Source organism: Petaurus breviceps, unplaced genomic scaffold (genome assembly GCF_028583685.1).
Source record: "Petaurus breviceps papuanus isolate PSGF00001 unplaced genomic scaffold, PetGlider_PUasm1.0 184, whole genome shotgun sequence".
NCBI classification, from domain to species: Eukaryota; Metazoa; Chordata; class Mammalia; order Diprotodontia; family Petauridae; genus Petaurus; species Petaurus breviceps.
Window position 1 is genome coordinate 16,634,974 of NW_027185793.1, and position 27,378 is coordinate 16,662,351.

Below are 27,378 nucleotides of genomic sequence, written 5' to 3' on the forward strand. Positions count from 1 at the left end.
TTTCTCTCCCATTTTTTGACCTGTACTAGATTTTTGTAGATTTACAAGATTTTAAGTAACTTGTCTTTAAATGTCTTGCTGTTTCAAAAATAAATTCTTTTGTTGTAGTTGGATTGTCATTTTATTTCTTAATTGGTTCCTTGCAAAGCAAAGACTGTAAGTATTCCTAATGAAGCAGTAAGTGATACTGTTTTAAGGAGAAAAGTAGATGGGTTTTTTTTCTCTTTCATTCTGGTTTAAATAGTTACCCAAAAAGTCCATAGAGCCCCATTAAGAAGGAAATTTAGTTTCATTGCAAATTTCCTTTTTCTTTTCCTCTTATAAAATTAGAAAAAAAATTATGCTTCACAAAATATATTATTTCCCAAATGTGAAGTTTTAAATGCTTTTAAGTCAACAGAGGTATTTTTTGATATAGAGAGTTGTCTTTGGAGTCTGGAAAAAATGGGTCTCTGACACATATTGGCTGACATTGGACAAGTTATTTCAACTCAGTTCCCTAGATACTCTTGAGACTGTAAGATGCAAAACAGTTGCAGTATGTATAAGTAGAGAGAATTTTACTCCCTGTAATTTCCGTCCACCAGTAAAATTACAGGTTTGGACAAAAAAAGTGTTAACATTTCAGAATGAAGTTTAAATAAAAATGGGAGGTAGTGTATAGGAAGGTTTGTTTTTAGTGAAATACATGAATGTGCTTAATAAAGTTTACAAATAATACAGCTATGGGGTGGCTAGGTGTCACAGTAAATAGAGCACCAGCCCTGAATTTAGGAGGACCTGAGTTCAAATTTGGCCTCAGACACTTAACACACTAGCCATGTGACTTTGGGCAAGTCACTTAACCCCAATTGCCCTCCAAAAAAAAAGTATATGAAGTAGATTTTTGTTAATTATTAATTATTTAAAAGTTGGGTTTTTTTTTTTAATTCTAAAAAGAAAGATTTATGTTAGCAATGTGGGGCATATATCCAGATAAAAATTTCTACAATAAAACACATTTACATGGGATATACTATTATATAGCAGGAAGTATACTGGATCAGGCATACAATGATATAACAAAGGAGGGACCAGAATGTAGAAATTACATGACTTTAAGCAAATTTTCTGTGCTTTGGTTTCTTCAAAAAAATTAAGAGGATTGGACTATAAGGCCTCTTCCAGTCTTCAAATTCTGTGAATCTGTGAAGTAACAGCATTTTTCCAGAAAATTAAAGAATTACATGCAGTCTGGTCATCTGGTTAGATATTGGCCTAGATGACCTTCTAAGGTCCTATCTGTCTTGGATTTTGTGACCAAAAAGCAATTTATGCTTTAATAAATTCAGTCATATTTTGATTCAGGGTAGAGAGCACTGGATTTGAATTTATTGTACCTAGTTTCAAAACCTGACCCTGTCATTTCACTTAAGCTCTCTAAGCCACACTTTTCTGTTATAAAATGAGGGTACTATCCTAGAATATATCTGTGGGCCCTTCCAGTTCTAATGTTCTGATCCTATGTTATTCAGCTATGGTTTTTATCAGGAGATAAATCTGAACCAGAGAATCTTAAATATTCATTTTAAGTGTTTAGATAAAGGACTTTGGAATAGAGATTAACACCTTTAAGGAAATAATTTATAGATGTTAACCTTATATCTTCATTTGTATCTTTTTAAATTTAAATGTAACATACTTAAGTTTACGTTAAGGGCAGAATGACTTGTTTTTTGAGTTGGTGGTATTACTTTCATAAGGTTATAGATTTAAAACCAGAATGGACCTCAGAGGTCAACTAGTCTAGAGAGATGGAGTGACTGCCCAAGGTCATACAGATCTAAAGTAGCAGAGCCAGAATTCCAACCCAGGCCTTCTGACTCCAAATCCAATGTTCTTTCCACTTTCTCACACTGTGAGATGATACTTCTAATAAATGGAGGAGAGGGGAGTATACCTTGTGACTTCTTATCTAAAAATTTTACTGTCATTTATTAGTAAACTCTGTTTTTCAATTTTTTATTCATTTTTATCTATGCAAATGTTCATCTATCACTGGCTTTATTAGTCTTTGGAAGTAATAAACTTGAATTATGATAGTAAATATATTTTGTAACTTAGTTATTTTAGCATTTAACTAACAATAATAGTATATTCATGTAGTACTTCATAGTTTTTCAAAACACTTTCCTAGCTATGTGAGATGTAGGTATGCTGATAACAATGTCAGCAATGAACTAATCAAACACATAGAATTAAGAATTGGAAGGAGAAAGAAGAATGGATTTAAAATGGTCGACTATTCCACATAGTCTTAGAGAATTACCTGGTAAAGTGACTTGCTCATAGTCACATGGGCGGTTTGTATAAGACACTGAACTTCATGACTCCATGTCAGATTCTCTTTCCACTAAGCCTTACAGCTTTTCAACTACTGTTTCACAGTAAACAGTATTATTTTTCTTTTTTAGTCTTATGACAATGGACTGGCACAGGGAGCTGGACTAGAGTCTCATGGTAAGATATCTTTAACTGGTTAACAATATAGAGCTGGGGTTGTATGGATATTTGTCTTCTCAAAGTGTCTCCAGTGTCATGTGAAATTATACTACTTTAAAAAATAATGTTTGAAAATTAAAAGTTTTTCAAAAATGTAAAAAAAAAATGTTGGGATTTAGCATTAGTGATACTACTACCTTCTGACAGCTTTCATGGGATGTACCACTTCATTCTAGATATTGGCATATAGATATTCTAGATATTCTTTTGGCATAGTCTGTCTCTGCTCTGCCTCTTTTTCTTCCTCCTCCACTTCCCTATGACATTTGAAAACCTTTTCTGAAACCATTGATTTACACAGTTGTCAACCAAAGTTGTTCATGTTGTAGTTCTTACTGATACATTTCCTATTTGCTGGAGCTGCTCGAGTAATTGGATAATTGCTTGGAAAGGATGTTGTTAAGAGAATCTCTGCTTTGAGTTATGATGTGACAATCTTTTAAGACCTCTTCCAATCTTATAATTCTGTGATTTTATGATACCTTGGGATCACTTTTTAACGTGAAAAAGTTATTAATTTGGTGTCCATTTCAGTTGACAAGACCATAAAGAAATAAAAATCCTTTAGTATTGTTGGATTTTCTTAATCTGGATAAAAAAATACTAAGGACCCTATGTATATTTCTAGCACTGCTATATGTTTTCTTTAAAAAAATAAATACGTGGGGTGGCCAGGCAGCACAGCAAGTAAGAGCACCGGCTCCAGTGTCAGGATGACATGTGGATTGAATCCAGGCTCAGACACTTAGCACCCACCCAGAAACACCTGGCCGTGTAACCTTGAGCAAGTTACTTAACCCCAATTGCTTAGGGGCGGCCTGGTGGCTCAGTGAGTAAGAGCACTGGCTCCAGTGTCGGGATGACCTGGGAATCAAATCTGGGCTTAGATACTCAGCACCACACCCAGAAATAACTGGCCGTGTAACCTTAAGCAAGTTACTTAACCCCAATTGCTTTTAGAAAAAAAAAATAAACACTTTTTGCCTTATACTTTTTGAGTCATGTGGCAAAGTAAGGGTATATGCCTCTCAGCAGTTGTGTTATGTTTCCTTATAAAAATGTGTTGGGTTTTAACTTGGAATTTTAGTGTTCCAGTTACAAAGCCCAAAGGAGTTGTTTATTTTTTAAAGTGCTTTGTCTGTAGTTAGATTAAGCTGCCCCTTGGTGGTTCTGGTGCCCCTGGCATGGCCATGTAATTCATACAGTATTGTCACTTAAATAGCATTGTCACATTATATCTATTTGTATTAAACTTTTCAAAAAGATAAATACTGAGGTATAATTTAAAATCTATCACCATAGCTTGATTTTTCACTTTAATTCCAATCCCTGATATTGATCCAGAGAATAATTTGAATATCTCTTTGTATTTTATCCTTTTCTCATATCTGAGAATCAAAAGGTCTTCCTGGGATGTGTATGTATATATCTGGGGCTTCAGGTCAGTTTGTTAGATAGCTTTTTTCCTCCTTAGTGAGTAGCTTTCTTTCTGTAGTTAGAACCTCCTTTTTCTCACTATGCCTACTCAAAAAAAAAAAAAGGAAATCAGCTCTTCTGTCTGCTCAGTTTTCTTTATTTCTTCCCTTCATATGGGAATAAAGTTTAACAATTGAGATTATACTTCTATAGGCATCTAAATGATACTAACATGTATTCCTTTGATGAGGCTTTGAAGTAGAATGACAAAACGAATGTCAGTTCTAGGAGCAGCTTTGATGTTTCATCTTATAGAAGGCACTGAGAGGAGGTGCAGCATGTTTATCAGTAGCTTGGATAAATTTATGCTGAAGATTATTAGATAACATGAAACTGAGAGGAGGGATAAATAATACATCAGATGATACATTGAGGATCCAGAATGATCCCCAAAGGATAGAATCATAATTTGACTTAGCAGTTTTTCTGCATGATTTCTTGGAATATGGTCGTTTTTCATTATATGGTAGGTATGTTTTTCTGAAAAGTTTATAATTTTTAGAGTGTTTCTTTAATATCCTAACTTCACATTTGTTATTCTTCGTTTTTAGAATGTTGTCATGTATTGTTCCAATCTTGTTCTTTTTTATTTTGCTACATAATTTTTCCTTTTTTCTCTGCATTTTTGCATTTTAATTCTGTTTTTCTTTTTCTAAGGTTACTCTTAGTAACTCTTAGGAGAGAGTCTCTGTCTCTTAAATTCGCTGATCTCTAGGTTGACTCTCCCATTCTTTCCTCCCAAATTTTACTTAATTCCTATCCTTACTTATTCTTCAGTTGATTTTCTGAACAATTTTGGAGGTTTTTGGAATTGCCCCATTGTCATTTCCCTGAGTTTTGCAAAAATTATATCACTTTCCTTATGGGCTTTTCATTCAGTTTCCTTTGTTTTGAATGCTTTTTCATTTCTTCTCAGCTCTTCTCTCTTTTAATCACTGTGCTCATTTTTCTATAGCATTATTTTTATAAAAATGCCTACTGCTGACCCTTTCCCTTCTGTAAGCCCAGTTCTCTTAAAAAGTCTCTCCCTCAGCCCTTGCTGCCAGTTCTCAAATCCTCAGTTTTGGACAGTAATGGTACTAGTGGTAACTAGGCCTATTCTTCAACTTGATAAATTCTTTTTTTTTCTGCAGCTCACTTCAGTCTTTGGGTGATAAGTACAGACTGGTTATGAAAAAATTAGAGGGTGATCCTCTGATGGGAGTGGTACTCCAAGAAGCTGTTTAAACACCTAAGTCTCTTGTTCACCTTTTATTCCTTCAACTGGATACCTGTTTCCTTCTGTGCTATATTAATTGTAATTAGCACCATACTTCTAGTGACTTTCTCCTTCAGTTTCTTGTCTCTGAGGCTCTGCAATCCCTCACAGCTACCTTCTTTCCTTGATCCCCTGAGGCTATTCTTATTTATGTGTCTGAACTTCTCCAAGTATTGGGACATTGCCAAAGGGAAGCAAGTTAGGAACTGGAAACTGCAGCAGGGGTTGGCTGGGTGGGCTAGTGTACAGGCTGTGAGAATGGGGGAGGTTGTGAACACTATGAAAAATGGGGTACTGAATTAGTCTTAAGTTATTTTTTTAATGTAAAAATTGTCTTGTCCTGGGTTCACCTCTCTTATACTACTCTTGTCTTTGTTGAGTTTTCTGCGTTTAGAATCCTTTTACTTTTATTACTTTGTGTGGTGGTAGAGTGGGAACTGATTCTGAGATTCTTCTCACTCTACATTGTGATTTCCAGAAGGTAGCTGATGAAGTAGGAATTCTAGAAGCACAGAATTTTAAAGTTCAAAGGAATATCATTGACAGTTTTATATAATGCATCCCCTCCATCCCTTCTAGACACTGCTTAAAGACTTTCTTTGAGAAGGAATGCTTTAACTCCCAAAGCAACTTAGTTCTCACTGTGGACATCTCTAATAAGTTTTTCCTTTCATCTGGGCTAAATTTTCCTCTGCATATCTCTGGGTTTTCCTCTGGGACAAAAAAATAATACTAATCCCTTTTCCATATGGTATCGTATTCTCCCTGAATCTTCTGTTTTCTAGATTAAACATCCCTAGCTCTGTCATCCCAAAAATCCAGAGAGGTTAGCACTGTATGTATATGTATTACCACACACACACACACACACACACACACACACACACACACACACACCATGAGCCAGCAAAGGAGACAGAGTAAGAATAGATAGTGAAGTCGGAGAAGAACCATGAGAGAGAGAGCAGCAGCATGAAAACCGAGGCAAGAGCATATCCAAGAGGAGGGTGTTCAGAGTTATCATTTTGGACATTTTTTTAAATCTTACAGAAAGGAGGGGTAAGGTATATCTCGATATTACTAATTTATGAAGTTATATCTTTAAAAGTTTTATGTGATTAGCAGCAAATTCTGAGTGGAAGTCCGGGAAAGTGGGTTTTTTTCTCTATAGATATTCTTTGATTTTTCATTTCCTAAGGCACTTGTAAGGAATAGATGAAATCATGTAAACCATAATGTGATATAAGTATTAGCTGTTACTGTTTTTATTAAGGAAAATTCAATTACTTTTATTTATAAGCTACACTTCAAATTGTGGTTTTGGGCTTTATTTTTTTTAATATGCAGGCATCAGAGGATTTAGAAAGCTTCTTTCACAACAAACTAGGTTGATTTACCAAGGATTTGACAAGTAAGCTTCTGACTTGACTGGGCTATAACAGTGGACAAGTTGTCCAATCAGCAGCCCACCACATTGCAATATTAATAATCTGTCTTCAGTTAAGGAAATTAGAATTAGACAAAAGAAAACACATTGTGTTAGGAAATCAGAACACCCCAGTCTTTGTCCTGACTGCTACTAACTATATTTATGGCCTTGGACAAATTCACTTAATTTCTCTTAGCCTTAGTTTTCTTGATCTCTCTTGAATTCCCTTTTAGTTCTAAAATTCTGTGATCTATATAATCAAATTAATATTGTAGATTTCTGTACCTAGTGTAATGGTTTCACAATTTGATTTGATTTGGTCTTTTTTTTGCCCTCTAGAATTACCTAGTCTTTTCTCTTTAGTCACTTTATATAAACATTTAATAGGTAATTAATTGAATCCCTGACTGAATTATGATTAACAGGAGGATCAACTTTTTGTGGCATTGCATCATTATGTCTCATGGATAAATTAGAAGAAGTTTTTTCTGAAAAAGAATTAAACAGAATAAAGAGATGGTGCATAATGAGACAACAGACTGGTTATCATGGACGACCCAATAAGCCTGTAGATACCTGCTATTCTTTTTGGGTGGGAGCAACTTTAAAGGTAAGACAGGAATAGAAATTAATAAGATGGAAAACTTAATATGGAAAGATAAATGAAATATGTAATAGCAACCTATGTGATAAATCGTTTGAGTTTTGTAGCACATCCTTTTTCTCAGTATTATATATAGTAAAGATACTGAGTTTCTAGTATTACGGTAGTGATTCCCAGTCCAGACTGAGTGAAAAAGGGATAATAATTAACTATCAGAAATAAGAAATAAATAATTCCATCAAGCTGTTATAATTAGCCAAGTATTTTGTCTTTGACAATTGCACCAATGGGGGTAATATTGAAAAAGCCTCTTTGCCTGCTTGTGCTATCAACCTTTAAAGGTGTACCTTATCTTGCCTTAATGATATATTATTGATTTATTAATGAATTAATTTATCTAGAACTTTCTTGAACTTACTGATATTTATGTTATTATTAGCTTGCCTAATATATTACTCTTTGAATAAAGAATTATTTTACTATATTTCTTCTATGATTGTCAAGCTTCAAGGGATATCTCCTGATTCCAAGCATTTAGTACTTAAGCCTTACTACAATTTGCATTTTTTTTTTCTTAAATATTTCATTTTACACTTGCCTAAACTGTACTCATCTCAAACACCAGTTTTTATTGACACGTCTACCCCTTGGACCAAGTTTCTCTGTTATGTATGCTATCAACTTTGATTTTAAAAGCCTACTGTGAATTTATGGTATAATTATAATTTAAAGTCATAAGTGACAGATTTTGGGTAGAATGAACATGCCATTATTTAAAAACTTATTTGGTTTGATATAAAGAGAGTTTTAAGGTTTTATTTCAAATCTAAATGTTAATAAGAATTAAATTGATGGCAAGGTAAGAGGTGAGGATGAACGTGGTAAATAAGGGAGATGCTTAGTTAATAAGAGTAGTACTGATTCCAAGAAAGTTTTTTCTAATCTCAGTTCTCTTGGCCCCCTCAGAGTTTTTCAAAACCACAGAATTAGAGGAAATTGTGAGGGACCTCGGCACATTCCTCTAAGACCTGAATAATCTAACAATGTTAAAAACAAATTTGTTTAAGTAGCAAGAAATTGAATTTTGCATCAGAATAATTTCTTAAACTGTTGTCTATCGGTAAATGTCTTTTCTGTGATCTCATTTCAGCTGCTGAAAATATTCCAATATACAAACTTTGAGAAAAACAGAAATTATATCTTATCAACTCAAGATCGCCTTGTAGGTGGATTTGCCAAGTGGCCAGATAGTCATCCAGGTACATGATTCTCATTTGGGGAGTGTTCCTTTCATTTCTGGAGGAATTTAATGTTTACCATTATTAAACTTTCCTTAAAAATAATAAAATAGGATTTAAGAATAATTATCTTTCAAAAGATATGGAGAGAAATGTTAAATGATGTTTTTGCTTAGTACAACTCGTCAGTTAACTAGCATTTGTTTAGCACCTACTATATGCCAGGTAATCCACTGAGTGCTAGGGCTGCAAATAAAGGCAAAAAAAACAGTCCTTGCTTTCAAAGAGAGCACAGTCTGATGGTAAAAGTATTGTTCAAGCTTTTCCCTTAAACTTTTTATTGCTGTGATCTTCAGTGCCCAGTTCTGCCTTCCACCAGCTTGATAGTTATTTTAACTTTGCATCTAACTTTTTTTTCCTACTTTTCTCTTCAATTAGTGGAGTTCTGTGAAGTGAGCCATATTTGTATTTAATGTATGTGGATTATGAATCAACTAGCATTTATTAGGTATCAACTATGGACTGATCAGTTGGGATATGAAGACATTAATAAAATAATACCTGCCCTAAAAAAATTTATGTTCTTGTAAAGCATATATTAGATTGCTTACCATCTCATGGCAGAAGCAAATAAGACAGAGAGAGAAAATTTGGAAATAAAAAATTTAAAAAATGAATGTCAAAAATGGTCTTTAGGTATAAATTGGGGAAAATTTACATATATATGTCTGTGTTTGTATAAGTTTGTGTTCTCTGGGTGATGTGCATGTATACAAAATAAATAGAAGGTAATAACTTTTGTTAAGGAAGGTACTAGTAGCCAAGAGGACATCAGGAAGGAAAGGTAGTACCTGAACTGATTTTTGAAAAAAAATACATATTCATATATATATATATTCAATACATACAAATTGGGGGTGGGGGCAGGGAGTACCTTCTAGGCATGGGGGGCAACCAGTGCAAAGACACAGAGTAGACAGTGTCAAGCGTGAAGGGCAGTTGGGAGGACAAGTTTGACTGAATAGTAAGTAGCATGCTGGAAGGGTAGGTTGGTTCCAGATTCTACAAACTTTTAACTGCCAAATAAAGGAGTCAATATTTTATTCCAAATGAAGGGATTTGAAAGTTTATTAGGGAGCATTGTGGGAAAATAACTGTATGTTAGAAGCTAGAGACCTAAGATTCACCCCATTGCAATTGAAATTAAGGTAAACTGAGGCAGAAGGTTTGGAGCACATTCCATTTAAAAGGGTTCTTTAACTCCTCAGCAAGGCAGAAGACCCAAAATAAGGGCAGACAGATTATTTTTGTAGACAAAAGGAGGAACATCCTAAAAATACAGAAGACGGCATCATAGATGGGGAAAACAATATGATTGGTCACAAAGTCAGAAGCATGATGTGATTGGCTGGAAATTTGGAGGCCTAGCGACAAGACCTCTTTCCGTCTTGTCAGTAGAGAAGGCTCATTGGTGCTATCTGCCTGCATGGGTGAGTTAGTGTCACAGCTGTAGGACACCATACCTTCTTGTTTGCTTTTTGGAGGGGGGCAGACAGGGCAGTTGGGGTTGGACATGCCCAAGGTCACACGGCTAGTAAGTGTGAAGTGTCTGAGGCCGGATTTGAACTCAGGTTCTCCTGACTTCAGGGCCAGTGCTCTACTCACTGTGCCACCTAGCCGCCCAAGACCAGACTTTCTTGAAGGATAGAGAGTGTGTTGCAGAGGGAAATTAATAGTAAAATTATAATAGTGAGGGACATCAGCACATTCCTCTTAAGACCTGAAAAATCTAACAAAAAGATAGAAAACTGTTAAAGACCTGAATAGAATTTTTTAAATATGAGAGGTGATATATGCTGCCTACTGAATGGACTCAGAAAGGCATTTAAGTACATGGTACCTTTGCCACAAGTAGCCAACTACTTATTTAAGGAACAAATTAAATTAGCTAACCATTTTTTTCAGTTACGTGATGACACAGTGGATAGAAGTGAAGTCTTAAGTTTAAATCCAGCCTCAGACAGTTATTAGCTTTGTGATTCTGGGCAAGTTACTTAACTTCTGTCTACCTCAGTGTGTAAAATGGGAATAATATTGTACCTACTTTCTAAGGTTGTTTTGAGAATAAAATGAGATAATATTTGTCACGTGTTTTGCAAACTTTAAAGCACTAATATAAATGATAGCTATTAGCATTATCATATATTGGGCATAAAACTTCACAGACAAATGCAGAAAAATTATAAACATTCTCTATTGACCACGATGCAATAAAAAATATTTTTAAAAAATGACCTTTGAAGAAAGAATTTAAATTTAATTAGAGGCTTTGTATTTATGGGAAGTGGGTTTGGTGCAGTGACATGTTCATCCTGTTCCTTTAGAAGTTTCTTTGGCAGTTTTATGATTGATATATAGGTTTAAGAAGAATGAAGAATCAAGAATAATTCCATATTTATAAATCTGGGAAGTTGAAAGGGTTGCAGTATCATTAAGATAAACACTGATGGGGGGGGGGGAAGAGTCAAGATGGTGGAGTAGAAGCATGACCTCCCTGCAGCTCCGGCTTCCCCAATCCTTGTAAAAGGGGACTCTAAACAAGCTTTGATGCTGCAGAACCCACAAGATGACACAGGGAAGCTAACCTCCCGCTGATGACAGCCCGGTAGGCCAGCAGGAATGGGCCAGCGCAGCAATTCTGGGAGCTGACCCCAGCCCCATGGGAGCCAGAGATTTTAGCCCCAGGGCGGGCCTGACCAGCCACCAGCTGGAGGGACTCCAGATCACCAGATGGCTGTTTCCAGATTCATCAACACATAAATGCAAAGGACAAAGTGAGAGGTCAGTGCAGTGTGGACTTTGGGACCAGTAGTTGGGAGTGCCTCAACTTTTGCCCCCAGGGTGAGAAAGCGCTGAGATGCCTGGCACAAGCCAGCACCACTTAGCAGCTTCAGCTCCTGGCCTGCAGAGTATAGGGGGACCAAGTGACCAGTCTGAGGGGTAATCGCTCTTGCTTTAACCTGCTTGGATCTGGATTGCAGTCTAGGGTAGAGGTCCTGGGGTGTGTGTACAGCTTGTCAGAGCGTGTGGAGGCCTCAGAGAGGGTACCCATTGAGAAAACACCAGCGTTTGGGACATAAGCTCCCCTGTCTGGTGGCAGAGTCCTACTGTGGTAAAAAGCCCAGGGGTCAAGTGACTGAGGGTCAATATGACCAAGCAAAGGACACAAAGCAGACAGAAGATTCCAACATTAGACTCCTACTTTAGGGACAAAAAAGGAGCAAAGCATGGAACAGGAAGAAGACAGTGAAATCAGAACTCCTGCACCAAAAGCTTCAAAGGAAAATACCAGCTGTTTAGAGGCCATAGAGGACCTTAAGAAGCAGATAAGAGAAGTGGAGGAAAAATTGGGAAGAGAAATGAGAACGATGCAAGAAAATTATGAAATGAGAGTCAACAGCCTGAATGAGGAAAGTAACACCTTAAAAAACAGACTGACTCAATTGGCAAAAGAGGCTCAAAAAGGCAATGAGAAGAGGAATGCCTTGAAAAGCTGAATTTGCCAGATGGAAAAAGAATCTCAAAAGCTCAGTGAAGAGAATCATTCCTTCAGAATTAGATTGGAGCAAATGGAAGCTAGTGACTTTAAAAGAAATCAAGATGATGTTAAACAGATCCAAACAAATGAAAGAATAGAAGGCAATATAAAATATCTCATGGGAAAAACCACTCACCTGGAAAATAGATCCAGGAGAGATAATTTAAAAATTATTGGACTATCTGAAAGCCATGATCAGGGAAAGAACCTAGAAATCATCCCCCAAGAAATTCTCAAGGAAAACTGCCCTGATGTTTTAGAACCAGAAGGCAAAATAGAGGTTGAAAGAATCCACCGATCATCTCCTGAAAAAGATCCCAAAAAGAAAACTCCTAGGAATATTATAGCCAGGTTCCAGAATTCCCAGATTAAGGAGAGAATATTACAAGCAGTCAGGAAGAAACAATTTGAATATTGTGGACACAAAATCAAGATAACTCAGGATCTGGCAGCTTCTACACTGAGGGATCTAAGGGCCTGGAATATGATATTCTGGAGGGCAGAGGAGCTGGGATTAAAACCAAGAGTCACCTACCCAGCAAAACTGAGTATCATGTTTCAGGGGAAAATATGGTCATTCAGTGAAAAGGAGGACTTTCAAACATTCTTGCTGAAAAAACCAGAGTTGAATAGAAAATTTGACATTCAGATACAAGAAGCAAGAGAAGCATGAGAAGGTAAACAGGGGAAAGAAATCATAAGGAACTTATCAAAGTTGAACTATTAACATTCCTCCATGGAAAAATGATAATTGTAATCGATGAAATTTTTCTCAATATGACAATAGTTGAAGGAAATAGAAATATATATATGTCTATATTGGAGAGTATGTGAGCATATGAATACATGTGTGAATGTGTGTATATATGTTTACAGGTATACATAGATAGAGGGCACAGGACCAATTTAACAAGAAGGGATGATACTTAAAAGGTGAAATTAAGAGGTGAGAGAGGAATATTATGAGAGGAGATGGGGAGAGACAGAATGGGGTAAACTATCTCATAGAGAAGAGGCAAGGGAAAATGGTTACAATGGAGGGGAAGAATAGGAAGGCAAAAGGGAATGGGTCAACCTTGTTCTCACTGAATTTGGTTGGGGGAGGGAATGAAATACACGTTCAATAGGGTATCACTCAAAGGAGAGTAGGAAGAAGGGCATCAGAGGGGGGATGATGGAAGGGAGGGCAGGCTGGGGGAGAGGGAAGTTGGAAGCACTCATATTTGAACAGGGACGGGATCGAATTAGAGAATAGAACAAGTGAGTGGTGGGATAGGAGGGAGGGAAATATAGTCAGTCTTTTACAATATATCTACTATGTTATTGTTTTGCATTAGCTACACATGTATACCCTATAGTGAACTGCTTATCTTCCCAGTAAGAGTGGGTGACAAGGGAGGAAGGGAATGAATCTGGAATTCAAAGTTTTAATACTTTTATTTTTTTAATTTTTTTTTTAAAGTAATCGGGGTTAAGTAACTTGCTCAAGGTTACACGGCCAGATATTTCTGGGTGTGGCGGCTGAGTATCTGAGCCCGGATTTGATCCAGGTCTTCCCAACACTGGAGCCGGTGCTCTTACTCGCTGAGCCACCTGGCCGCCCCAAGAAATACTTTTAAAAAAGACGGTGTTAACAAAATCATTTTACCATTCTTTGCTTCATATTTGTATATTTTGTATTCCTGGTCATACATACTATTCACTAGTAGTCTAAATTTAGTCCACACTTGCCTTTTCTTCCCTCTGTCCTTGTAATATGCACATTTCCAGCCATTTCCACTCCTCTTACTAATGTCTTCACTATCATTTAAGACCCATTTCAGGTCATTCCTCCATCATTATTTCCCTTTATTTCTACCACCATCACCACTGTCCAAGCAGGAAGTTCTGTCTCTGTATTCCTATATGATTGTGCTTCATATTCTGTTTTGTATTTTATTTGTGTACCTGTCTTATCTACCCATTTACAGTGTTGGCATTTACATCAGTCTTATTTGTTATTATGTCATTCAGTTTTATTCAGTGTTCATTCCTCTGTAGCTCTAAGCAAATTGCATTACACACGTTGTACTCAGTAAATGTTTGTTGAATTGAATCAAAGAATGATAATATGCTATGTGCTTAAAATGTCCTACAATATATGCCAAAATGAATAGCCATCAAAATATTAATATTTTATTTTCAGATGCTTTGCATGCATACTTTGGAATTTGTGGTCTGTCACTGATGGAGGAAAGTGGAATTTGCAAAGTTCATCCTGCCCTGAATATAAGCACACGGACTTCTGAACGCCTTCAGGATCTACATCAGAGCTGGAAAACCAAGGACTCTAAACAGTGTTCAGAGAATATGTATATTTCTACGTGACTGATTTGGGTTTTGTGGGAGGGGAATAGGGTCAGTAATTGATAGCATAATATTAGAATAAGGCTAAAAGCCATGCATAACCAAGTGTGCTATTTTTTTTAAGGGACAGAGTCATACAATCAAATCTTATGCTGATGTCACTTTGGAATGTAGTCTTGAGCTTAGCCCTTTACACTGTGATTCAAGAGTGTTTCATTTGTGTTGAAGTTTGCCACTGTAGAATCTGATGCTTCTTCTGGTGGCTTATATTTCTTAGAAACCCCTTGAAGCAAATGAACAAATTGTATTTGTTATTTTTTTTTAGGAGTTTTCAATACAAACCATGTTAAAGTGCATTTAATCAAAAAGTATCTTTAAAACAAGTTTACACTTCATATAACACTGACAACCTTCTAGAGACTACTTAATGACCTTTTACAAAAATTGATTTACTTATATAGATGGGTTTGGGGATAAATTAATGTTTCTAGGAATTATTCTTTTGAAGGCAATTGTTTCCAAATTTTTTTAAGGGAGTATTCTGTCTTTTCCTTAAGTTGGTGTGCCATTTTAAAATTATAGGTCCTACTTAAAGAAATTCAGTAATAATTTTATACCAAGAGGAAGTAGGCTCATTAATTACAGTGAAAACTTTTTAAAGAGAGATTGTTATTAAGCAAGATAATAATAAAGTGTTTAATTGAACCACAATAGAGTAAGAGGGTAATATAAATTGAACCATATGTAGTTGTGAGAAAAGTTTGTACTGAGCATAATTTCTTTAGGCAGTTTTGCTAGGGTAGGGTATAGTCAGAGTGTGGAAGAATTCCCATTTATTTTTGGTTTCAACTTCAAAATATTTGTCCCCTTTTACCTTTCTGGGAGAATGGAACAACCTTCTTAGAAAACTAAGGTTTTAAAGTAGGTAATGGTTTAAAAAAATAATGTTGAAATTCAAAATTTTATGATTGTGATATTTTTGACCACCTGGGTTTTTGTTGATATTTTGCCTGTACTCTATCTGTGAGCAGCAAATGGTGCTTCTCTGGTTTAATCTATTACTTAAGAAAGTTGAAACCTATATTTAGCAATATAATAAAACACTTTCTCAGAGCACACATATGTATAAACAAGTGGCATCTTGCATAATGGTTAGAGCGTTGGACCTGGACTTGGGAAGATGAGTTCAATGCCAGTCTCAGACACTTAGCTCTGTGACCTTGGTCAAGTCATTTAACCTCTGTCTGACTCAGTTTCCTCATTTGTAAAATGGGGATAATAATAGCCCCTACCTCACAGGGTTATAGGGAGGATAAGATGAGATAATATTTATAAAGTGCTTGGCAAACCTTAGGCACAGTATAAATGCTATTATTATTATAACTACTACACATTTATGTATGTGTGTATATATATATATACATGCATGTGTGTGTGATGTGCATTTTTTTCTGATGAACCTTTTTATAAAAAAATGAAATGGACCATGGGGGCTGAGGAGTCTGAATGATTGTTAAGAATTATGTTGATTGGTAAACTGATTCTGTTTATTTTTTAAGGGAGGTAGAGTAGTAATTTGGAGTCTTTATTGGTGGTTGCTTTATCTGTAGACCTTGTCTCTACTACATCAAGTTGCCCAAAGATAGGCTTACTCCCCACCCCAGTCTACTCTCACTAGGGATTTCCTTCTCTTTTTCCTTATTTTTCTCCCCTTTCCATTACCACTGTTGCTAGAAACCTTGCTGAAAGTTTCGTACTTTCTTCTCCATATCCTGCTACCACTACCTATGGGGACCCTATACTGTCTTCTAGAACGACTGATTGTCATTCCAATTTCTTTGCCTTTTTTACTTTGAACCTCTTTCCTATTCTAGCTATGTCCTGTCCAGCTACTAGGGATCCTGGTGCTTTCTTCTTCCTTTCCATTCTTCTCACTCTTCCTTTCCCTTGTATTAGTAGACCTACCAAGGTCCAGCTCCTACTGTTAGAACTGGTGTAGGGAAGAATGAACTAATTGTATTCTTATTTCCAGAGCGAAGTCAGGAGGGATGTTCTTGGTGTCTTTAGTTAAGGTTTTCCCAGAGACTGAGTGTTCAAAGAAGATACTGGTTTTTATAGTGTTATTAATATTATAGTTCAACTAAGTTATGACTGAATAGGCTTTGGTGGGTTACCCTTGAAACCCAACCTCTATTTATAATATTCTTTCCATGGGAATGTTGCTTCATTCCAAACAACTTTATTACAAGTTTATTTTGGTTTTGATTTAATGGAAAGAATGTTCAACTTGGAATCATAGGGCTTAGGCTCAGATCCCAGACCTGATGTTTACTTTTCCTTATGTGGAGTTGGACAAGTCACTTAACTTCTCTGTGTCTCAGTTTTCTCACTTGTAAAATGAAGTGTTGAGCTGAATGATCTCCAAAGTTCCTTCCCCTAAATCTGTGTTCCTATGATTCCTGGGCTTGATACATGTTAAAGCTGAAACTCTTGAAACATTTACATTATAAAAACGATCATTGACATTCAGAATGATAACCCTGAGACATTTTAAGATTTTCAGTCATCAAAAAATATTGATATCATCACTCATAGAAAGTTAGGAAAGAAAGACCAACACATTTTAAAAATGTTTTCTACACAAACAGTGAAAACTGAAATGGGTTGGGGGCTAGATTTCAATTTACAGAGCACATGTTTCTTGAGCAAAAGTAATAGCTCAGATTTATATAACATTTTGGTAAAATTCACCTTTTTGTGTCTCCTTTGGTAATTTTTTTCTTCAAGAATCTACTCTTTGTGTTTCTCAGTTATATCAGATTTTCATATTATCTTAATATATGCATGGGAGACACCTTAAAAGGGAGTCTTTAAAGTGCTATCTAAACACATCTACTAAATCAAATGCTTTTCTGTTATTGGTAAACACAGATGGGATCTTGTTTTCATTCTAGCTTTGAATCAGTTGTATAAGTGAAAATGTATTCTAATATTGGTTAAATTCCACATGTCTACTTCTCATTTTCATCAAGGATATGCTTAATGTACCTCAGATGATTCTGGGCTCGTACTTGAAGCCTTTCCAGTTTGGTAGGACCTGGGAGTACTTATGTTCACTCATATAATCTTTTTTCTTTTTTTTTATTAATTAATCAATTTATTTTTAGTTTAAATCATTCACTTCTGCAAGATTTTGAGTTCTGGATTTTCTCCTTATCTCTTCCTCTCCCCACCCCCATCCAAAGCATTCTGATTATCCCTTCTTCCAGTCTGCCCTCCAATCTGTCACCCCCTTATCCCCTTCCTTTCTATTTTTCTGTAGGGCAAGATAGATTTTTATACACCATTTCCTGTATTATCTTATTTCCCAGTTGCATGTAAAAACAATTTTTAACATTCATTTTTGAGTTCCACTCATATAATCTTAAAGAAAGATTAAAGAAATAATAATCACTTTCTCACCAGTGTAGGAGTTTTCTCACATCAAGTTTTAAATCATATATATAAATGTAAATTTTTATTACACTCTGAATTTTCTTCTTCTAAGAAATAGGAAGGTGTGGCTAGGTAACTCAGTGAATAGAGCACCAGTCCTGGAGTCAGGAGGACCTGAGTTCAAATCCAGCCTCAAGACATTTAACACTCACTAGCCATGTGACCTTGGGCAAGTCACTTAACCCCAATTACCTTGCCTTCATCCCTCCAAAAAAAAAAGATGAAATACAATTCAGATTTTATTGGGACTGTCAGTGTGGAAATTCATTCCACTAATTCATATCACAGACTTGTCTGTTTTAGTCTTTTTAGTCTTAGAGAATTGTCTGTCAATTGAACTCAACTTCAGATTTAAAAATCACAGAATCTTTAAATTGGATGGGACTTTGAAATTATAAAACTAGTAAATAGGTTCAAACCTAGTTCTCTGCTGATGTCAAATTCAGCATTTTCTATAATATTCCATTGAATTCCTCAAACCTAACACCTAAAGAAATGGAGGAAGGTAGAAATTAATCCAGTGAGATAGAATCTTTTTTTTATAGTAGCCTAGCAAAGACGAGATTGCAGAAGTAGGACTAGAACCCAGATTTCCAGAAAACTACTTTAGCACTCTTAACATTCCCACATACTGCTTTGCTAAGAACATGAGATGGTCACTGAAACTGTATGGAATTCTTCTGATGAATAAATTGTGTGTTGGGGCAGGGTGTCCTTGAAGATGGGGAGTGAGGTGGGAGTTGCACTGGCTTTTAGTTTATGACTAATTGTAATCCAAAGAAGAACATGTATACAGAGATAATAATTCCCTGCTACAACATATACAGAATAAATTTTCCTTTATATTTTAGCTAAATTATTGGTTGCCTATTAGGCAGGTAGTACTTTACATTTTTATTAATCTTGGTATAGAAGAGTTTTTTTTTTTTTTTTTTCAGTTTAAGCATAAAAAGAGATAGTGTGGCACAATGGATAGGAGACTAGCCTTAGAGGCTGGGTCCAAATCTTGCTTCTGCCATAACTAGTAAAATGATGGATAAGTCATTTGACCTAAGTGCCCAGATAATTCAAGAGTATAAGTTCCAGATAGGGAGGGCAGGAAAGTTTCTACACAATGAATTCCCTTACACAGTTGACATTACAGATCCTGAATCACTCCTCTCCAAAATGTAGGACAAAAAAAGGATGGTAAGTAGAAGCCAAATCACAAAAATTAGTTGCACAAGTGTTTTTCTGGTCTGGTGACTTCTGTGTATTGATTCACATGTAATAAGCAGCAAATATGCCACATGTTCTAAGGTAATCCTCCCAATTTACCCCATGTGAAAAGAATTTCTTCTTAATTCAGTCATAAAGTAATTATTGAAAGTAAATGTAAAAAATTGAGTAACATTAAAAAGTCCATGTAAAGCAAACAAAAATGTTAGTTCCAAAAAGGAAGGATGTATTTTTCTCAAGATTTTTTAAAATTCTACATGTCTATATATAGACATAAAATTTTAAATTTTAAAATCTAAGGAACTCAAGGCTCGACCTAAAATAACATGCCTAGTCATCAGTGAGAAAAGTAGACAATCAAGTTTTTGAAGAATTCCTGCAAAAAAAAAAAAGACAGCCAGGATATTCAATTTTCAAGCACCCTCAAACAAAAACAACATAAACATAATATAAGTACCATCAACAATAATTTGTGAGGGGAAGAGGGACTACCTGTTGTCTGCCGAGTACTGTGCTAGAAAATATGCACCACATATTAATAAATGCAAATTAAGGCAATTATTAGGTTCTTCATCCCTATAAGACTGGCAATGAGCAAATGTTCGAGAGTGCTATGGGAAAATAACTACGTTAGTGCACTGTTTAGGCAGTTATGAATTGGTCCATCCATTCTGGAAAGCAATTTGGAACTACACCCTTATTCCCAAATTGTGGAGACCTTTTATCTGTGCAGCTACTTGGATGATACCCTAAATAAGTCAAAGAAGGAGGAAAAGATCCATGTGTACAAAATTTTTTATAGCAGCTCTTCATTGTAGCCAAAATTTGGAAACTAAAAGTGCCTTTCTATTGTAGAATGATTAAGCAGATTGTGGTGTACAGATATAATGGTATATTATTGTGATATAAGAAATCATGCAATCTATAGCTTTAGAGGAAACTAGGAAGATCCTCTTTTGCAGAGCCTAATGATATATATAGTTAATAACATAGGAAAACCAATAAGGAAAGACAAGAAATATGATCACTAATGACAAACCATGAGTACAAAAGAATGAAGGTGAAAGATGCCACTCTTGACAGAGAAATGAACTTAAAATGCACAAAGAAACAAATTTTTGGATGTGGCTAATGTAGGAATTTATTTGAACTATTCAGCTATGCAATAAGGACTTTAATTTGAGGGGTTTTAAACTTTGCTCAATGGGAAAAGCAGTGGAGGGATGTATTAATTTAGAAATGCTTAAAAATAAACTTAAAATGAAAAATGAACAGAAGAAAATAAAAAGTTCAGAAGAAAGCACAGTAGAAGTTTTGAAAATAACATGGAGATTATTATACTTTTTTAAAAAGTGCTATGAAATAAGTTTCATATACAAATTTCCTTTTTGGGTTCTGTGTCTATGGAAATGCTCTCTTTTGGTGTTGGTGACCTTTTGCCTTTCTTTCCTCTAGCAGCCCCAAATCAACATATTTTCTACATTCATTTCGTTTTTGCTCCTTTTCATGCACTGCATATTCCAGCCAAACTGGTCAGCCGGGTATTCTCTGAACTCAAAGTTATGTCCACCTTCTTTGCATGAGCTGTCCTTGAAACTTGGGATGTGCTCCCTTCTCAACTCTTACCTCTTAGAGCCTCCAGCTTCTTTCAAGGCTCAGCTCAAATTGTGCCACAAAAGGAAAGTCTTCATTCTTTTTTTTTTAAACTTTAATTTATTAATTTGTTTGTTTCCTTTTAGTTTACAGGATTCAATTCCACAATTCCTTGAATTTCACAATTTGTCCCCCTCCCCCCCATGGCGGCTTATTATCAAGTATAGGATCTGTAAATACTTTCACATTATACAATGGTCAGGTTATAAGGATGGATTGTACCAGCTGGAATGAAAAATGGTAAAGAGGACATAAAATCAAATAAGAGAACGAAAAAGATCAGGTATTTTGCTTCCACCTGGATATAAATTTAGTTCTTTCTCTGGATGCACGTTTTTCTCTCCATCATGTGTCTTTTGGGATTGACTTATATCCCTGTATTGTTGAGAAGAGTCCAGTGTATCAAAGTTGGTCATCACACATACGTTGTGTCTGTAATTGTGTACAAATTCCTCCTGGTTCTACTCTTCTCACGGAAAGTCTTCATTCTTACCCGCTGTTAGAGCTGCCTCCTCAGATCATCTTTAATTTGTCTATAAATGCACAATACACAATACATGTTGTATCTTCTCAGAATATAAACTCCTTGAAGACAGGGATAATCTATTTTGTCTTTGTATCCTACATTTTGTAGTCCTAATTCATTATGTGCCTTGAAAATTTTGTTAAGTAGTGGTCAGACTCTTCATGACCCTATTGGGGGTTTTCTTGGCAAAGATACTGGAGTGGTTTGCCGTTCCTTTCTCTAGATCATTTTACAGATGAGAAAACTGAGGCAAACAGGGTTAAGGGACTTAGAGTTACACAGCTAAGTAATTGTCTGAGGCCAAATTTGAATTCAGGTCAGGTCTTCCTGACACCAGGTCTGGCAGTCTATCCCCTGTGCCACTAGCAGCCCCAAATTTGCAAGCTGTAGTAGTCATTGCATTATACTAGGAACAATCCTTGGGCCCTAATTGTGGCATTTCCAGCTTTAAAGTACCTACTACTCCAAGACAAACTGGAGGAAGTTGTCTTCCAGGGCATAACCTTTAAGAGTACTTACATGTGATTGTTAATATTTAACAGAGTCCAGCTGAGTCAGGAAGACTCATCTTCCTAAGTTCGAATCTGGCCTCAGACACTAGCAGTGTGACCCTGGGCAAGTCACTTAACCCTGTTTGCCTCAGTTTCCTCATCTGTAAGATGAGCTGGAGAAGGAAATGGCAAACCACTCCACTGTCTTTGCCAAGAAAACCCTCAATGGGATCATGAAGAATCAGACAAGACTGAAAACAATTGAACAGCAAAATTCACATATTCTTAACCATCAAAACAATAATCCAAGCTCTGATTTTTAGTGTTGGCCAGTTTGAGTTGACTCTAGGACACCCCTGAGAATATTCTGTGATTAGATGAGTCATTGGAATAATAGTGGAGGGAGAGTTGATTATTCTGTAGCAAGTAAAATTGGTATTTGGGAAATTATAACATTTAAGTAGATGGTTCCATCCAAGAAAGATCTATCTAAGAAGTTTTGCTATATGGTCTGTGATAGCATGAACATTCATTGAGGCTGTAAGCAAATAGTTTCATTCCTCCCAACCACATCACTCATGTGCTCTGACCTTTGAGAGGTCATATCATTTCCTTAATAAGTTTAATGATTTATAACCTACGAATCATAAACCTTTCCATTGGCCCATATTTACCTCAGCAGAATTGATAGGATTGATTAGATTAGGTCAGTAAAGGCATTGGTGAGGCCCAGATAACTATAAACTATTGAAACACTGCAAATGAGAAATAATATTATTTCCAACTCTATTGAGTTTGACAGAAAATCCAACCCTGTTCTTCGTTCGTTAAATGTCGACTTGCAAGAAAGTTCTCAGACCAAACTCCCCAAAGTGAATGACATGAGCCTTAGCTCCATAGTGCTAATAGTATATTATATATCAAAAATGTTTAATATAGTGTTGACTTACAATAATAACATTTGTGTGATTCAGAGGGGATTTTCTCATAATAGGAAGATAGAGTAATTACAGTTTTACTCTTTATAGTTCAAGAAACTCAGGTGCAGAGAGGTGAAGTTTTGTGATAATTTAATTTGCCTTTTCAACGGAATTGTGGAAAGAAAGTAAATTGGGAATGAATGAATATATTAGGTATATGCAATTGCAAAATACTGTGCTGAATACTGGGGATACAAATAGAAAAGGAAGACAGTTCCTGCCCTCAAAGAGCTCACATTCTAATGGGGGAAACAACATAGAAGGAAAGTTTTGGCTGAAAGTGAGATGGAAAGGTCCCATGATCGTTTGGGCAAAGAGAGCAAACAGGAGGGTGAAAAACACCTCTTTTTCAGATGTTATTTCTCTGCTGAGAGTGCAGATGACAGAAGTGGGTGGAAGTCTTAGAGCACAAGCACATTTAAACCCCAATTCATAGGGTATGTCATGTCAGTGATAGGAAGACCTCAGTTCAAATCCAGACTCAGACACTCACTGGTTGTGTGTTCTTGAGCAAGTTGCTTAACTTGTGCCTGCTTCAGTTTTCCTCATTTGTAAAATAGGGACCTTCTTCCCAGGTTGGTTGTGAGAAATGAGTTATTTTTAAAGCACTTAGTATAGTGTCTGGCACATAGTAGGAGCTATATAAAAGGTAGATGTCATCATCATATAAATGAAGTGGAAGGATGGAGAGGGAATAAAAAGTGTCCATGAGACACTTTTTTTCTGGAAAGGTTATCCTGTGCTAGGAATGGCTAATTCAGATAGAGATGATTCTTTGTGTCTCAGTCATTTTGTCTAACCAAATCTGGATTTTAGATCAAGGTCAAAGGTTAAAGTAAACATTTGCCATCCCGTTTTTATGATGACTTGTCTTTTCTAATATTCAAAGACCAAATTATTTCTGTATATTTGGACCTTAGTATTTCCCTTTTTAACTATTCTTTTCTATAGATTTCTTTCCAGATCCTCCCTTTCTCCCATAATAGGATATCGGCCTTTAAACTATTAATTATGTCTAACGAATGTCCATCTGTAGACTCTCTTTGACTCAATTTCTCTATCACATGAGAAATCGCAGATGGGAATGAAAACTAAAGTTGTAACAAAACAACAAAGCTCATAAACCTCAGGGACTGTGGTACAGTAGAATGGCTATGGAATAAGAGGTCTTGGGTTTAAACTCTGCCTCTCTGAAGCTAATTACCTGTGCAACCTTGGGCAAGTCACTTAGCATCTATGGGTCTCAATTTCTTTACATGGGATAGAATGGATTTGGACTAGATGGCCTCTGTGTCAGTGTTTAAATATCTCATGTCTGCTTCTCTTTACTCACAAATTCCCTGCTCTAGTCAAGGCCTCCATTAATTAGCCTGAACTATTGCAATAGCCTTTTATTTGGCTTCCCTTCTTCAGGCCACACTTCCTCTTCAACCTATACTTTGCTGCCTTTGCTAAAGCAAAGGTCTGGCGCTGTCACTCCTGCCCATAAAGTTTCATTCTCTATTGCCTCGAGGATAAAATAAAAGTTCTTTTGCTTTGGCATTTAAAATCCTTCATAATCTGGTTCTGGCTTACCTTTACCCACTTTTGGTCCAGCCAAACTGACCTATTTGGTATTCCTTGTACCTGGATTCTATATCTTATTTCTGTTCCTTTCATAATCTGTTCCCTGAAGCCTGGTATGTACTCCCTCCTCACCTCTATCTCTTCAGAATTCCTACCTTCCCGTCCCAACTTAAGTGACAAATAAGGCTTTTTCTAATCTCCACATCTACCCTTTATCTCCCACACCAATTATATACTTTGCATCTGTAACTAAACTTTGAGGCAAAGAGAGTTGGGAAGGACTGATTCCCAAGCTGGTTTCACTCTGCTCTTTTTTTCCCCCCTGACAGAGTTTATGTGTAAAAGTAAGGGAGATGGGTAAGCAAGAAGAAAGAAGGAACTCAGAGGTGAGCATGGAAGTAAATGACTGCTGATGGATAAGCTATGAGAGCCCATCAGAAGATCTGAAGGGAGTGAAAGCTCAGGGAACCAGATGGATCTGTGGATCCAATTCACCTCCTAGTGAAAATGCTTTCTCTTCCTGGGTAGTCAAGCTCTTCAGTTCCTTATCTGTTGTTTACAATTTAAATTTTGTGCATCCTACACTAAAACTCAAGGAGAAATGTCAAGCTCTTATGTGATTTTATTTAAGGTTTACAAATAGGATATGGTAGAGTCTTCTTTAAGTTAGCGAGACAGGTTTGTTTAGCAGGAGCTTATCATGTATAAGGACAAAGTGGCAGCAGTTCATGCATGTATTTGTATCCTGGGCACCTCCTACAGTGCTGGCACATTGGATCATAGCTCGAGAGCAAGAAGAGGCCAACTAGAACAACAATTACATCACTCTGTAATTAAAGAGATTAAAGCTCAAGGAGCGTAAGTGACTGGCCCAGCTCACAGCAGGTGCCAGGGACAAGATATGAACCTGGGTCCTCTGATTCCAGAGTCAGTGCACCTTCCATTACATGGCACTTCCTTCACAGCAGGCCCTTAAAAAATATTTGTTGATCAGTTGGTTGATAGAGCAACAGGGTTGTGCTTGTATTTACACTTGTGTTAACAAAAGAAGATTTAACTGGTTAAGACCTTACTCCTTCTTTAGGAGTTCTCAGTATATCAACGGGTGTTTTTAAAAATTACTCTTGGGAGCAAAGTAGTCAACAAAATCACAATTTATCACAGTTGCCAGATTGAACAAATATAATTTGTGATCATGATTGACATTTATATAGTTCAAAAGTTTTACTTTGTGTAAATTGTCTCATTTGAACTTTAAAACAATTCTCTGCCCCATTTTGCAATTGAGAAAAGTGATGCTCAGAGAGGTTAAATTATTTGTCTATGGTCACAGAACTAGTGTCAGAAGCAGGTTTTGAGTTCAGATTTTCCTGATTCTGGGAAATGGGCAGAGTAGCACTGAAGGAGGTGCCTTGTCAGTGTCAGCTGTCTTCTAATGCATGTGTGGAGGGCTAGTTTCAGAACCTGAGATGATTAAAAAAGCATATCAAAGAAACGAAAAATGTTGTACAAACAAATTATTTATGTTAAGTGCTTCTGTATTGATCTATTGCAATTTTTCTCAATCCCACTTTTCCCATTGTTGTTTGTTGTCATCAATCAAGAAATATATCCCAAACTGAAAGCCTGGGCTGCCTGCATTGTGATTGACTACCTCATTAAAAAGAGAACTGGCTATTTGATACAGATCCCTTGGTATCTAATAACAAGCTGTGTTTCTCTTCACATATCTCATTTCTTTGGAAAGAATGGTGTATTATTTCACAATGTACCCTTTAGGAAACAGTCCAGCTGTATCTAACACGGTAGTATTATTTTATTATCCATAAGCCCAATAAATTACACGATACTATGAAAAAACAATATATTAAAAATACCCTTAATGTTGTATGTAGGATGGATATCTTATCCTGACAGTGAATTGCTGCCAAGGGCTTTACTCTCAACAGCAGCAATATATTACTTGTTCAGAATATGACAGGATTTTAGACTAATATTGCTGTAGGGATGCTGTACTTAGACCTGAGGAAAGATAAAACTAACACAATATCATTCCTTATTTTCCTTTAAAAGTTGGAGAAATTTGCCAAATAATAAAAATATTCCAGATTGTGATTTCCCCTGTTATTTCAACAATAAAGGATCTAAAGCAAGGATTTCAGGTTCTTGATCCTTACATGGATAACCTATAAACAAATGACTGGACTTAGGTCTGGCCAATTCTGGAGAAAAAAGAAATTGTTGGAAACTACTATATCTTGATTTCCTGAGGAAAACAGAAGAGTGAAGAGAAAAACTGTTCCTAAAACTTCTGAGATTTCCAAAATGGCTTTTGGTTTGGCAAAGGATCTTTCTGGCCTTATCTAAGAACAAACAAGACTGGTTGATGACCAAGGAGGATTTTAAGAATCTCTTTGAATTTGTCCTGAATGCTTACCGAGATAGCACCTCTTAGGAAAAAAAAAAGGTATTGTGAAATATCTCATGATAGATTATACAACTTTTACAGAGTATTACAGCTGACCTCAAAACCAGAAAGACCTGGGATCAAGTTCATTCCTTGATATAAGATCCCAGGTAAGTTACTTAGCCTCCTGGTGTTCTAGTAATTCTATAATACTATAATTTGCAGAGAATGTGTTAACCTGAATCGGGTGGGGCAGTTTCCTCATCTAGGAATTCCCTGTGCCAATAAAATTATGGGTGGTGTCCCTATTCTTAAATGTTAATCTAATGGGGGTGGGGAGGGATGCTAGCACAAACTCCTATAAACAATGAGCCAGTCGTCAGAACAGCCAATGCCAACTCCAATTATCAAATACCTGAATCCAAACCCAGGCCTGACCTATTAGCACAGAAGCACTCAACAGAACCAGTCCCTATAGGGAGTGCACAGGGATTTAGGTTGTTGTTCAGTTGTTTCAGTCATGTCCTACTCTTTGTGACCTGATTGGGGTTT

General features: G+C 36.2%; 1 protein-coding gene across 3 annotated transcripts in view; it reads left to right on the forward strand.

The window, feature by feature from the left end:
* PGGT1B (protein geranylgeranyltransferase type I subunit beta) overlaps positions 1–26,046 on the forward strand; it is a 59,045-nt gene extending 32,999 nt beyond the window's left edge. For all 3 annotated transcript variants that reach the window (XM_069088183.1, XM_069088182.1, XM_069088184.1), the window contains 4 exons: positions 2,454–2,499; positions 7,130–7,314; positions 8,459–8,567; positions 14,330–26,046. In XM_069088183.1, coding sequence (XP_068944284.1) covers positions 2,454–2,499; positions 7,130–7,314; positions 8,459–8,567; positions 14,330–14,511 — 522 coding nt within the window. In that variant the 3' untranslated portion in view covers positions 14,512–26,046. The remainder of the gene's footprint in view (positions 1–2,453; positions 2,500–7,129; positions 7,315–8,458; positions 8,568–14,329) is intronic.
* The last annotated feature ends 1,332 nt before the right edge of the window (positions 26,047–27,378 follow it).